Here is a 14,622-nt window from a genome sequence, read left to right on the forward strand (position 1 = left end):
ATTTCTATCTGACACTTCCCCAGGGACCCAGAAACTAATTAAGTGCTTCAGTTTAAAAGACCTTGCCTTGTCACCCCCATTGTGACACAGCATGAATGTGAGATGTAAGGGGTGGAAGAATGAGAAAATATTAAAATGGAATTTAATTAAGCAGAGTAAACAATAAAGTCAATAGTGACTAGAAGCTAACATCTGTCTCTGAACAAAGCAGGCAGGCTACCTCCAGGTATGAGCAACAGAGAAGTGAGTTCATGCTGCATGCTCTTTTGTCCATGCCAGTTGTGATATCTACTTCTGTTTCACAGGCATTGAGACATTTCATAAAAGAGGGCAAATAGTGATGCCTTGGTGTAGCTAGGTAGAGAGGAGGAACAATCCTCCAGCTCTTTAACACTGTGATGTTCCAGCTCCATTTCATTTTGCCTTTAAAAGTAAGCAAGCAAATAAACTGTTTTACACCAACTCCATAAACAGAGCATGCATAGCTCTGAAGTCTCCCACCTTCTTCATCTGATGCTATTTCCATAAATAGGAAAGGGTTAAGAATCTCTATTACATATTTGTCAAGCCCCAAACACTCTGTAAATGAATATGGGAGCTGGGGAGAAGACAGGTGTTACAGTTGGAGTTTACAGTTAATGCTTGAACTGCACATGAGGTTGGATGATAATTTAGTTTTATATTAGAATACCAAAAGCCAAAAAAAAAAGGAAAAATCACCACTCCTGCTATATCTGGGATAAATAGAAATGGCTTCTGTCCTGGTTAATTTATATGTCAACTTGACTGGGCCACAGGATGCCCAGATACTTGCTCAAACATTATTCTAGTGTGCCCACAAGAGTATTTTTGGATGAGATTAACATTTGAGTCAATAGACTGAGTAAAGCAGATTGTTCTTTCTAATGTAGATGGGCCTCATTCAATCAGTTGAAGGCCTTGAGTACAAAGGAGCTCCTCCAGCCTGACTGCTTTGAGCTGGGGCATCAGTCTTTTCTTGCCTTCGGTCTTGAATGAAAATATTGGCTCTCCTTGGGTCTCAAGAATTACAGTTTTCAGACTGGAATTTATACTAACAGTTCTTGTCCAGGCCACAGTTATCTGTCACCTGAAAACAGTCTGGTCATTGTCCTCCCTACCTCCTGTTTCCCCTGCTCCCATCCATTCTCTCTACAGTAGTACAATCTCATCCTTCCATTTCTCTGCTTAAAATACTTCATTGGCTCCTCACTGTGCTCTGAATCAGGTTCAAAGTCATGGAGACAGCTTCAGGATCTGGCTTTTCTTTCCCTGTCTACCACCACAGTAGTCTGATCTTTCACATGCCTGCATGGGTTCCACCCTTGCCCTGTTGAATCAGAATATATTGGAAAAAGGTTTGAGCATCTGTATTTTCCAAAAATCTGCTCAAGATAATTTCAGAGATGGACCAGACAGGTTTTCAAACCACTGCTTTGGGAAACATGCCCTCTGAACACCAAAGGTGGTTCTTCATTTAGTTATGACAGTTCATTTAGTTATGACAGTGGTGAGTAATTACTTACTGTCTCTGCTCCTATGGAACTGTGAGCTCTTTGATTGGTGTGTGTAGGACAGGCTCAATCCAAGCATGGGAAGTAGTCCTGCTCATGAACAATGACTGTCATAGTCAATGGACTGCTTTAACAAAGGGCAAAGACTACAAGAGGGAGACCACCAGACAACACATGCTTCCTCTGAAATTTGAGAGAATAGCAGAACCTACACAGTGTCTTGCAAAAAAAAGAAAGAAAAAAAAAAAAGAAAAGAAAATCAAACCTGAACTTGATCAAGTTTCTTAATCTAACTACCAGTTTTCAGAAAATTCAGGACTAGAAGAGCATGGTGAACGACACTGTGGGGATGCAATTAGCAAAATCCAAAATGTGAGAATTCAATAGATAAATGACATAGTTTCATCGACAAACAGAGGTTGAGAAAAAAGAGGGAAGAGAAACCTATAGATTGTAACACTCTTTAGAAATACATCAACCAAACAATGCCATGAATGGATATAATTTGGGTCTTAATTCAAGTACATCTATTGAAAAAAGTGAAATATTGGTGTTGATTGAACACTGGCAGAATATTTGTTTATATTGAGAGATCAGTTCATTTGGAGTGTGTGCGTGTGTGTGGGGAGGGATAGAGAGAAAGTGAGAGGGAGAAAGAAAAAATGGCATTGTGATTATGTTTAAAAAATAAGGTCTTGCTTTTTACAAGATATATCCCAAAATATTTATGGATAAAATAATATGATATCTAGTATTTGAAATCCTCTCATGTGTGCGTGTAAATGAAATAAGACTGGTCACATGCTGAATAAATGTTAAAGCTGGATGATGTGGAAGAGTACATTGGGGTTTATTACATTATTCATTCTGGTTTTGTATATAATGTCATAAGAAATAAAGTAAAAAAAGAGGATGCAGCTTATTGATTTCTGTATTATGATATCTCAAAGTTCCTTTAATGCACTGAAGTTCAGAAAGCTGGACATGGTTGTATAACCCTTTGCATAGTAGAAATTTGCTAGTACAATAAAACTGTGTTCTTTTATTCTAAGAATTTTTTAAGACCAGATATTAACCACTCCAGAAGACTTAGGTAAAGGCAATTTCTCTTTTGAGCCAGAATGGGTTGCAAAGAACTGCTAAAGATGAGTCACTCGGTATGAAGGAGAAGTGGGGCCATGCCCGTAAATGAAGATGTTCTTCCCTTCTCTTTGGGAAATTCTAACCACGTTTCGATGCTAAAGTTAATGTGCTCAGGTCCTTTGGGATCTTTGTACTAACTTGATAGAAGATCATTTCAACTTTTAGTCTGACAAAGAACTGAAGGGAATTTAGTTTCAGTATAGCATAAAGTTAAGTGGCAGAGGAAGAGGCAACTTACATTGAAATTTCTTAAGTAACCCTTGAAAAAATTTTTAGAAATTATACTGACACTGTAATTAAAATGTAATAATGGGTCACTTAGAATACTCCAGGTGGACTTCTGGCCAAGATGGAGACGTAGATAGACACACTGTGCCTCCTCGCACAACCAAAAGAAGGACAAGAACAATTTAAAAACAAAAAACAACCAGAACTGACAGAAAATTGAACTGTATGAAAGTCCAATAACCAAGGACTCAAAGAAGACACATTTATCCAGATCAGTAGGAGGGTCAGAGTTGGGCAGCCAGGGCAGAGAGGGCTCTCCGCAAAGCGGTGGCTGGTGGACCCAGCAAGGCGGTGGATTGTGGAAAACCAGGTGCAATGCACAAAAAGGGTGGCAGGCCAGGTGGTCCCACATTCGCATGCAGATAAAGCAGGCGAAACTGGGGAGTGGGTCGGACCACACAACCCAGGGTTGAGCGGGGAGAAATAAAGCCTCAAACCACTGATTGAAAATACCTGTGGGGGTTGAGGTGCTGTGAGAAACTCCCAGTTTCACAGGAGAGTTCATTGGAGAGACCCACAGGGTGCTAGAATGTACACAAACCCACCCACATGGGAATCAGCACCAGACAGGCCCAATTTGCTTGTGGGAAGCAGGGAAAGTGACTGAAAGCCGGCGGAGAGCAGAGCAAGCGCCATTGTTCCCTCTTGGACCTTTGCCCTACATACATAGTCACAACACAGCAATGTGGGTTGCCCTACCCGGGTGAACACCTAAGGCTCCTCCCCTTACTATGTAACAGGCACACCAAGACAAAAAAAAATGGCCCAAACGAAAGAACAGATCAAAGCTCCAGAAAAAAAGACAACTAAGTGATGAAGAGGTAGCCAACCTATCAGATGCACAGTTCAAAACACTGGTAATCAGGATGCTCACAGAATTGGTCGAATTTGGTCGTAAATTAGATGAAAAACTGAAGGCTACACTAAGTGAAATAAAGGAAAATGTACAGGGAACCAATAGTGATGGGAAGGAAACTGGAACTCAGATCAATGGAGTGGACCAGAAGGAAGAAAGAAACATCCAATCAGAAAAGAATGAAGAAAAAAGAATTCAAAAAAATGAGGAGAGGCTTAGGAACCTGCAGGCCATCTTTAAATGTTCCAACATTTGAATTATAGGGGTACCAGAAGGAGAAGAGGAAGAGCAACAAGTGGAAAACTTATTTGAACAAATAATAAAGGAGAATTTCCCCAATCTGGCAAAGGAAATAGACTTCCAGGAAGTCCAGGAAGCTCAGAGAGTCCCGAAGAAGTTGGACCCAAAAAAGAACACATCAAGGCACATTATAATTACATTACCCAAAATTAAAGATAAGGAGAGAATCTTAAAAGCAGTAGGACAAAAGGAGAGAGTTATTTACAAAGGAGTGCCCATAGGACTGTCAGCTGATTTCTCAAAAGAGACCTTACAGGCAAGAAGGAGTTGGAAAGAAGTATTCCAAGTCATGAAAGACAAGGACCTATATCCCAGATTACTCTATCCAGCAAAGCTTTCATTTAGAATGGGAGGGCAGATAAAGTGCTTCTCAGATAAGGTCAAGTTAAAGGAGTTCATCATCACCAAGCCCTTACTATATAAAATGTTAACGGAACTTATCTGAGAAAAAGAAGATAAAAAACTTGTACAGTAAAATGATAGCAAATTCACAATTATTAACAACCACACCTAAAACAAAAACAAAAACAAACTAAGCAAACAACTAGAACAGGAACAGAACCACAGAAATGGAGATCACATGGAGGGTTATCAACAGGGGAGTGGTAGGGGGAGAGAGGGAGAAATGTGCAGAGAATAAGTAGCATAAATGGTAGGTAGAAAATAGACAGGGGAGGGTAAGAATAGTATGGGAAATGTAGAAGCTGAAGAACTTACATGTATGACACAGGAACATGAACTAAAGGGGGGGATGTGGGTGGGAGGGGATGTGTAGTGTGGAGGGAAGTGAAGGGGGGAAATGGGACAACTGTAACAGCATAATCAGTAAACAATATTAAAAATAAAATTAAATTTAAAAAAAAAGAATACTCCAGGTAACATACAAGACAGAAACACATGAAAAGTCCTCTGAACTAAACATCAGTGTGGAGAGGTCTTTGTAGTAATATGGAAAAGGATCTTTACAACTCTTTGTTGATTATATCAGGATTCACCTAGCCTCTAAGCTATTTTATGGTTACATGTGATTACAAGAGATTTCTTTCTTGGTTTCTGTGTGCAAATGTTTTACTTTGTAAAGAAAGTCTATTGGGTGAATATCTCACTAATATGAAGATTCTGAATAGCATCAATTCATATAGACAGACATCTGAAAAACAAAATAGTGACTATCAAATTTCAGAGTAATGAGTGATCCACTCAGTGAAATATAAATTATCCCATGCTTAGCAAGGGAGAAAATATATATAAGATGTATAATCTGTTTAAAGGATTATTACCTTCATTTTAATAGTACTTTAACATCATACTCTCAAGAAAAATGGGTAATAGTGTCAAACTCACTCACCCACCAATCTACACATCCATTCTTCTTTCCTCCTTCTGTCTAGCAAAGCAATAAAGGAACAATGGAAAAATAAGAGAATGTAGGGAGAACAGAAGTGAAAGTGGAATGAAGAGAGACAAAGAGGAAAGGAAGGAGATTATAATTGCATGATGACTGCATGATGTCTTACTTTCAAATGATTTTTATAAACTATTTTTTAGGAGAAGTTATAGGGTCACAAAAAATTCAGAAGGTAGTACAGGGATTTCTCCATATACATCCCTACATTCACTATTAACACCCCACACCAGAGTGTTGTATTTGTTATAATCAATGAAGCAGCACTGATACATCATACAACCCAAAGTCTGTAGTTTACATGTCTAAGTTTTTATGTGGACATGTTTTCATCTCATTCGGGTAAATACCAAGCAGTACAACTGCTAAACGGTACAGTAAGAGTATGTTTAGTTTTATAAGAAACTTCCAAACTGTCTTCTGAGGTACCTTTCTCAATTTTGCATTCCCACCAGCAATGAATGAGAGTTCTGTTGCTCCACATCCCCTACAGCACTTGTCCCTTGAATTTTGGATTTTGGCCATTTTAATAGATGTTGAGAAGTACCTCATTGGTATTTTAATTTTCAGGTCCCTAATGGCATATGATGTTGATGAATATCCTTTTGTATGCTTATTTGCCATCTCTATATGTTCTTTGGTGAGATGTCTGTTTAGCCCATTTTTTATTGTTTTTTAATTTTCTTATTGTTGAGGTTTTAAAAGTTCATTTTATATTCTTAATAAGAGTACTATTAATAATAGTAAGAGTGCCTCTCATGAATATCCCCCCCGCCCGCCCAGATTATGGTTGGTCATCTCATTCTCTCATCATTGTCTCTTGTAGAGAAGAAATTTTCAATTTTAATGAACTCCGCCTTATCAGTTATTATTTTCATGGGTCATATCTTTAATATTATATCTAAAAAACCATCACCATACCTAAGGTCATCTAGGTTTTCTCCTGTTATCTTCTAGTTTTATAGTTTTACATTTTACATTTAGATCTGTGATCCATTTTGAGTTACTTCTTGTGAAATGTGTAAGTATGGTCTATTTAGAATCAGTTTGTCCATACTCACATAATAATTTGCTGGGATTTTGATTGGGACTGCAATGAATATATAAATCAAGTTGGGAAAAACTGACATCTTGACAACATTGAATCTTCCTATCCATGAACATGTAATATCTATTCATTTGTTTAGTTCTTTTTTTAATTGAGTTTTATAGTTTTCCTCACAAAGATCTTATATATATTTGGTAGATTCTACTTACCTAATTTTTGATGGGACTAATATTAAATATTTGTGTGCTTTTAATTTCAAACTCCACTTGTTTATTGCTGGTATATAGGAAAATGGTTGGTGATTGTATATTTACCTTGTATAGTACAATCTTGCCATAATTGCTTATGAGTTCCAGGGAGTTTTTTTGGTCAATTATTTTGGGTTTTCTACATATGTATTCATGTCATCTGCAACAAGGCAGTTTTATTTTTCCTTTTGAATCAGTATACTTTTAATTTCCTTTTCTTGTCTTATTGCATTAAATAGGGCTTTAAATGTTTAACTTTAAAAGTATATTCTATATCACTGTGTAGCAATCGCCATATCATTTCTAGTATTTGCTATGTACCTGGCATTTGTCTGACATTTTGTGTGAATTATCTCACTTAACCCTCACAATCACTTTATGAACTGGGTATTGTTATTATCCCCATTTTTTAGAGGAGGAAACTGACTCACTGAGAGGTTAAGTAACTTGTTCAAGGGCACCAGGTCAGTAAGTAGCACAGCAAGGATTCATTATCAGGTCTGCTGGACTCTACAGTATATGTTTGTAACCATTATCCTATATTAATTGAGGATGCATTATGGGCTGTATCTTCTATTAGGTGTTTTTACATGTCATCCTCATTTGATCCTCTCAGCAGCTCTGAAATTTAGTTCTTCTTATCCCTGTTTTACATTGATAACAATGAAGTTCAGAGTGGATAACTTGTCCAAAGGCATACTGTAAAGTGGCAGATCTAGCATCTGAACCCACGTTTAAACACATGCTCTCATTTAAAAATGTTTAGTGTCAGAACAAATATGTGCTACTTGCTATTCAACACAGCTTTAAATGGTTGTTCACCAAACATTTATTAAGAACCCATTAAGGTCCAGATACCATTCTAGGTGCTGACGAAACAGAGGTGAACAAAACAGCTGGAATACCTGTCCTCACAGAGCTTATCTTTTAGTAAAATATAAAACACTTAAAAAAACAAAACCAACCAACCAACGAACAAATAATTCTTTCCAACCACTTCTAAGTGCTGTGACCAAGAAATAATAGGGGCATCCTGTGGGGAGTCGTGCGGTAGGACTGCTTCCCCTTGGGGGCAGGTCTCTCAGAGCAGACTACATTTGAGCTGAGGGAGGTGCTCCAAGCTCAGAGATGTGTCAGCTGACTTAAATTACAATCAATAAAGTAGAGTTTTAGGTTGGGAGCACAATGATGGAGAATATTTTTTCCACTTTCCTGTGCAATGAGTCCTGGAAGTTGTTAGCCATTACCCCACAGAGTATGCCATTTTGGAATGAAGAAGGCGGTGAAAATGGCAGAGAGCAAAACTGTCTGAAGACATAGGGTGGGTGCCTCCCTTCCACCTCCAGGCCTCCCTATGGGTTTGGCAGTTGTAACTCTCCTTGGAAACATTTGTTTTAATTTTGGTTTCTTCTTGAACCACTAACTGCTCATGAAAAACAAAGTGGGCTTTTCCCTTCAGATGGAGACTCACACTCCTTGGCGTGATCATAAAGCACCAACTTACATTGATACTGTAATAATTTTGTTGTATAAAATGATTTTTTTACTAGCAGTTTGCCTCTAGAGTTCATTCTTTCTCATACTTCCTGCTCCCCTTTATGATATTGCTTACTCCCATAGAGTATGTAGCTTTCTCATGTAGTTCCAACAATTCTACAAAGTAGATAATTATTTCTGCCATTTAATAAATTAGAAGCTGAAGTTGAGGGAGGGAAGCAACTTGTTATGGTCACACAGACACTGGTATATCATAAAGTGGAGTTCTAAACTCAGGTCTTACTCTAGAACTTCCCACATTATTCCAGTAGCACACTGAGTTTTCTCTCTCCTTCCCGAAATTAGCCTCAGGATCACGGCATTTTCAGCTCCTCTGACTCCATGAAGCACCAAGGTGGATCAACCCCCAAACTCCAGCTCAACCTCCTTGCTCAACTCCTCTAACACTTATACAGTCACCTAATTCCCTTCAAAAATGCTTTGCTACTGACAATGGTGAATACGGACTAATACAAATAACTAGATAACCTAAATATAAACATAAATATAAATAACCAGATAACCAGAAAAAAAATAAATGAAGAAGAAAATGTTTCCTTCTTCATAAGGTATTTAAGGTGAGGTATTTCTTAAATCTCTGCATGTTTGATAATGGTTCTACCATTATCCATTTTGTCATATCTGCAGAGAGTAGATAGAATGTTAAGTTAAGCACAGGACTGCTAGGTATCTTTCATACAGCCAAATGAATGAAAAAAACTCAAAGACTTTTAACTCCTGAAATTAACTTTGAAACTGAAACGTCTCAACCAATAAAATGTACAAACCAAATGACTCTATTGTAAATTTAAGGTCTGAAAGAAACATAAAGCTAAAGTAGAATGAGACACTTGTTAGTCAGAAAAGGTAGATTGTGTGTTACAGGAACCTTAAGTCAGTAAAGTTAACTCCTGGCAGGGGTGGGGGGCAGTCAGGGTAGAGATGTCAAAATAGGCAGCTTCTACTAATACCTATATTTGGCAGATAAGACATCTGAACTATTAAGACTTTATTTTGAAAACAACTCTTCATTTATTTCATTGTTCCCATGTAAAGAAGAATACCTATAAACTCTTGAGTATCCATTTATTATAAGAAAAAGAAAAAAAAACAGCTTTATTGTGGGGAAAAAAAGGAAATAAAAAGCAGGTGGGATCTGTCCTTGTACTCAAAGCTAAGCTGTGCTATTTTCCTGCCGACCTTAAACAATTTCAAAGAATATCCACACCAAGCAAGACTACTCTGACTGAAGAAGCATGACCAAAAAAAAAAAAGTCACTAAATAATCAAGTCTTACCACAAACAAAAACACGAACACTGCACAAACCATGACTATGATTAAATACCTATTCTGGCTAATATGGATTACTGCTATTTTTTTGTTAAATCAATCATAGTTTTAACTTTATCTTTTTGCCTTCTAGACAAGATTAAAATACCCAATCACAGAACTAGCCTGACATCCAGTCCAGAGCAAAGCCCCACTTGCTTGCACTCTTCCCAATATCGCTAAAACAAGCCCACGTTCTTCGTAACATCTTCTTACCGAGATGCCTCTATGTTTCCCATGGTATGTGGTTCTCCCTTCGTGCCATGAGTCAATAAATTAAGTGTTAAAACAATTAGGTATACTCCTGGGATCTTTGCTGAAAGGTGATGATACTTTTCTGTTTGTTCCTAGGCAGAAGCTCAAGGGAACTGGGGACTCCAGAGTGGAGCTACAGTCAATGACCAGGGATTCATGCAAAGAGAATTAACCAGCTCCACAAGTGTGGAGGAGCTATGCTCGCTTCATAATGATGCCACACCTCTAATGTTGGCCACCACGGACAAAAGCTCAACCTTGCTAAAATTATCAGAAAGCATTTCTGCTTTCCAGATTACAATTTTACAGGCTGAATAAAAAGCTGGTATTAGAGCAAGAAATCCCTCATATCTTCCAGAAATCACCATGAATAAGAATACTCACATAATGTCAGTGTCTTTGCCCTCAGAAATTGACATGCCCAACTGAGAAATTCACATTGTTTCACTTTATGCCTGTGGGTGGGTGGTGCTCTTTGTTCATCCTTGGCTCTTACAGCTCCCTGGCTGCTATTGTGGGCACCAGCCCCACCCCTACCATCTTTACTATCACCGGCTTACCACCTAATATTTTTGAGTGATTTTTCTCTGTGCATGATCTCATTTAATCCTCAGGTCAACTCCAGGAGGTGGTGGTATTGCTGTTCCTCATTTTACAGGTAAGGAAACTGAAGCAGCGGAAGTAAATAACTGCAAAGGAGCAGAACCAGAATTCAAGACCAGAATGATGCTCCAAGGCCCACACTCTTAGCTACCACATTCCTTTTTATCCTTTTTAATCATGCTTTAGTTCTTAAGATGAAAATGGGGAAGAGAGAAAGAGATGGCCTACGGTTGCTGCATGCTCTAGTACCTTCAAGAAAACTTCCTAGAAATTTCTCAGGTTCAGTAATTCAGATAGGAAACAAATTTGCATTGAAATAATGTGACACCGAGCATAAAGAAAAGCTTTAAAAATAAACAAAGCTATAAGCACCTGAGATTCAGACCCTTCGATGAGCCATGGAATGAATATTTAAAAATCAACAATTATAATAAACATGTTTCTTTAAACAAAAAATGGTAAGATTATAATGAAAGGCCATCCTTTCAGTCATGGTCAGTTAAGAGACAAGAACTACGTGGAAGCACATGCTACTGCCAATGTGCCACCATTCTGACACACACTGGCAACTCTTTATGATTCAACCTAATGAATAGTAATGGTATCTGGTTTCAAGTATAGTAAAAAGCACATTTCTGCTCAAAGTGACAGCCTCATCTGCCAACCTTTGTTTCCTTGGCTGCTGTCTGGGTTACAAGAAGAGAGGTCACACCTGGGAAGTGTTGCTGTCATAATCCTCTGACTGTCTGAGAGCAGGCTCGGACCACTACATGCACACTTAACACTGAACTGGTTCCAGCCAGCTGCAGTGGCAGCCACAGGAAGACCTACCCACATTAGAAATTTTCAAATGTTCTATGGCGTGAATCTTTGATTTGAACATGAGATGCAAATCAGGAACAGGCCAGATTCTGGAAGTACTGGCTCCAGGTATAAAGTTGGTGTGACGACTTTTTCTGAGTGGAGCTGATGCAAGTTTATCAGTAAGAGAACTGGAGGCCCAGTTTATCCTCCTTCATTTACCATCGTCCTGTTCTTACTTGCTCCTGCCTTTTATGGTGCAGCGTGTGCAATGCACACATACAACTAATATTCCTCTCTTTAAAGTAAGAAAATTAATCTCCAAGATATCTCATGAGAGTTGGAAATTTCTGCTACTACCCATCATTTTTACAAATCATTATTTTAACAGATTTAACTTGGAAAGTCCAAACATGGTGTCTGTGTGTTTAATGTGAACACATTTTATACTGTTTGGTGAGAAGCTGAAACACAAGGTCAAAATTTTGGAAATATTTTAGTAACAAGAAAGATTAAAATAACTGAATGCTTAAAATACTGCTTTATATAGCTGACTCAAGGTGAAGAGGCTTATGATATTGAACTTCTGGATTTTGAAAACTGTCATGGAATTCCTTTTGAGCACACACTATGTATACCAGTGTGTATCAGTGCAAACGTATTCAAATGAAAACCACCTTTCTGTATGTGTTTATGTATTAAGTTTTACCTCTGGATAATTTCATACAGGAAGTAAAAACATGTTCTTAGAGAGGAAGCAATGTCTCATTTATATTCCATATAATGCCTAGTACTGTCTTCAGCATTTATTAAAAATTAAAGACATGTACAATGAATTAAATTGAATAGGAAGCTCAGGGAAAGTAATATTGTTAATTTTCACATAAAAATGTAAAGCTGAATTATGCTTTCTCCTTGAAATAACCATAATGTTCTAAAATTTAACTGTCAACATTAGATGAAATACATTTAATTTAAAATGTAAGTGCCTATTTCCATGAGCTGTGGAATCATTCTATGAAGGCCAATGCCACAGGTAAATAACAGTCACAGACAAAGAAAGGATCCTTGCACAGACAGAAACATTAACATAAGACTTTGTTCATCAACAGTTGACAGCTGAGTGATTAAGTAGGAGATACTGAAAGAACAAACAAGGCACTGGGAATGAAAGATAGCCCTGAACTCTGCTCTGATGCTGGAAGGTGGAATAGAAAGACGTAAGTCACTGTGCTCACAAAGGCACAGTACAAAAAACACCCAGTCTTCTGTGGCACAGCCAGGTGGTTAGGAATGACAATGGTCTATTTCCTGTTGTTTATAAACTTGTTTCTATATACTATTATTCTCCCTGTTTTCATTGTAGACAAGTCTAGATCACTGAGACAGGTAAGGGTTAGGTAAAGAAAATCATCACTAGTTCTGTTATTAAGTTTTGTGCATGATACAATTAAACCCTTAAGAAAATTTGAACAGCAGGCTCACCATGATAATCCTTCCCTTGCAGGCAAATTCTTCAGTTGGATAATAGGGTCATCCCATCTTTCGGGCTGATTTTTAGAAGCCTGCAGTGACCCATCCAGAATTCAGTCTTAGGAGTTCCAGGACCTCTTCAAATGTGTAACTTTATGGTTTAACTCAAACGCCTGCCTGTAAGCATGGCCACACCCTGAAACTTGTCTGTCCTTAGAGCAGTTCTGTACTGAGGATCTCAAAACTCTACAATGTTCCTCACAGCCTGCAATCTCCGAGTCTTCTATTTCTCCATGTCCCCTATGTCTCCCCTTTGGCTATCAGTGGAATCTCCAGCCTCTGGAAGTTTTCCTAATCCTTGCCGACACATTGTAGTGAGCTGTTTGTAACCTTGTACTGTCTTGCCTCAGTGGCTCACAATGGCAGGAGAGTAGCCAAGAATTTAGGACTGCTTGTGACCGACCGTGCCTCAGCACACACACTCAGTGTACTAGCATCAGATCCCAACCAAGTTAGGAATTCTATCCTGAAAAGAAGCACATACTATCTATAATATATAAAGTGGCCCACAATGTGTATTGGCAGGGAGGCCTCCAGAAAAACAAGTTATTTGAACCAAAGTTCTACATGTAGCTGTCTCAGAAGACTAAGTTAAAATAAAAAAAAAAACACCTAACCATGACTAAAATAGGTATGCGTCTTTTTGCTTCCAATTATCTTGAAAAAGTAATGATGCAACACTATCTTCAGTTAATTGATTCAAGTTTTTTTTCCAGCAAACTTCATACCTTCATCTTTTCTTCATACCATCTGTCTATGGTGAATATTTAGTTCTCACCCACAACCTGCTTCCTAACCCTTAGAATAAAAGTAGCTCCTTAAAAACCAGGAAAATGTTCTGCTAACCCATAGGGAGATAAGGACGTATTTTAAATAAATTGATATCATTACTTTATAATCTACTGCTGCCATCTTCTGTGTCAATGAAGCAGCATTCATAGAACAAGGTAATAGTGTTTAACAGGGTCAGTTCTCACTGGTCAAACAGATGGCAAATTTTCTACACACAGAGAAAGAAAAGCTTCATTTTGTTACCTCTAAGTGACTCCGCCTCTCAGCAATCACACGTTCATCTTTGTTTCCAAATAGTTTCTTTGGAGGAAATTCAAGGGTAGCAAGCTGAAATACATATTTTATAAGAGATGCATTAATATCACACCTGTGATCTCTGGGCCATTATTAACCTACTATTTGGAATGTCTCTCATGGGGTGAAAAAGTGGTAGGCCCCGCCTTGCTTTGCTGCCAATCAGCTGTGTGACCTTAAACAGATCAGGCAAGGATCCACAATGGTCAAATGAGAAGGCAGGACAACGGGAGCTCAGAGGAATGACAGCCATGAGTTTCTACTTTTTGTTTCAGACAATATTAGACTCTTTCCCAGATAACGTTTCACAATTTTATTTTTAAAATACAAGTTTGTTCTTCTTTTTGCCCCCATCTTATACTAGAACTCGGTTATTTTTGTGCTGTGATGAGAACTGGGAAACCCAACTTGAACAACCACCTGAACACTTTGCACAACAGTTCTAAGGCCTTTGCTGAGGTTCCTCAAACATTCCCACAGCCTTCTTCAACCACAGCTGCAAATGAAGCCTGTCCCTGTAAAAAGAGGACTTCTCTTCAAATCTTTTCACCTCATTTCCTAAAGAATGAAGGTTCAGGATTTGTTTTAGCCAGGTCTTATAATTTCACAGTTATTTTCCTTATGCTTTTCTTCTTGGCAGTGTAAGAATCATAATAAA

The 14,622-nt window shown here is 38.1% G+C and overlaps 1 protein-coding gene across 1 annotated transcript in view; it reads right to left on the reverse strand.

The window, feature by feature from the left end:
* The window catches only part of KIF16B (kinesin family member 16B), a 330,800-nt gene that overhangs the window by 17,002 nt on the left and 299,176 nt on the right, over positions 1–14,622 (reverse strand). The window contains exon 25 of the mRNA XM_045833301.1: positions 13,914–13,997. Within this exon, the coding sequence (XP_045689257.1) occupies positions 13,914–13,997 (84 nt within the window). The remainder of the gene's footprint in view (positions 1–13,913; positions 13,998–14,622) is intronic.

The sequence above is a fragment of the Phyllostomus hastatus genome, unplaced genomic scaffold (genome assembly GCF_019186645.2).
Source record: "Phyllostomus hastatus isolate PE091 unplaced genomic scaffold, TTU_PhHast_1.1 phas_contig_17, whole genome shotgun sequence".
Lineage (NCBI taxonomy): Eukaryota > Metazoa > Chordata > Mammalia > Chiroptera > Phyllostomidae > Phyllostomus > Phyllostomus hastatus.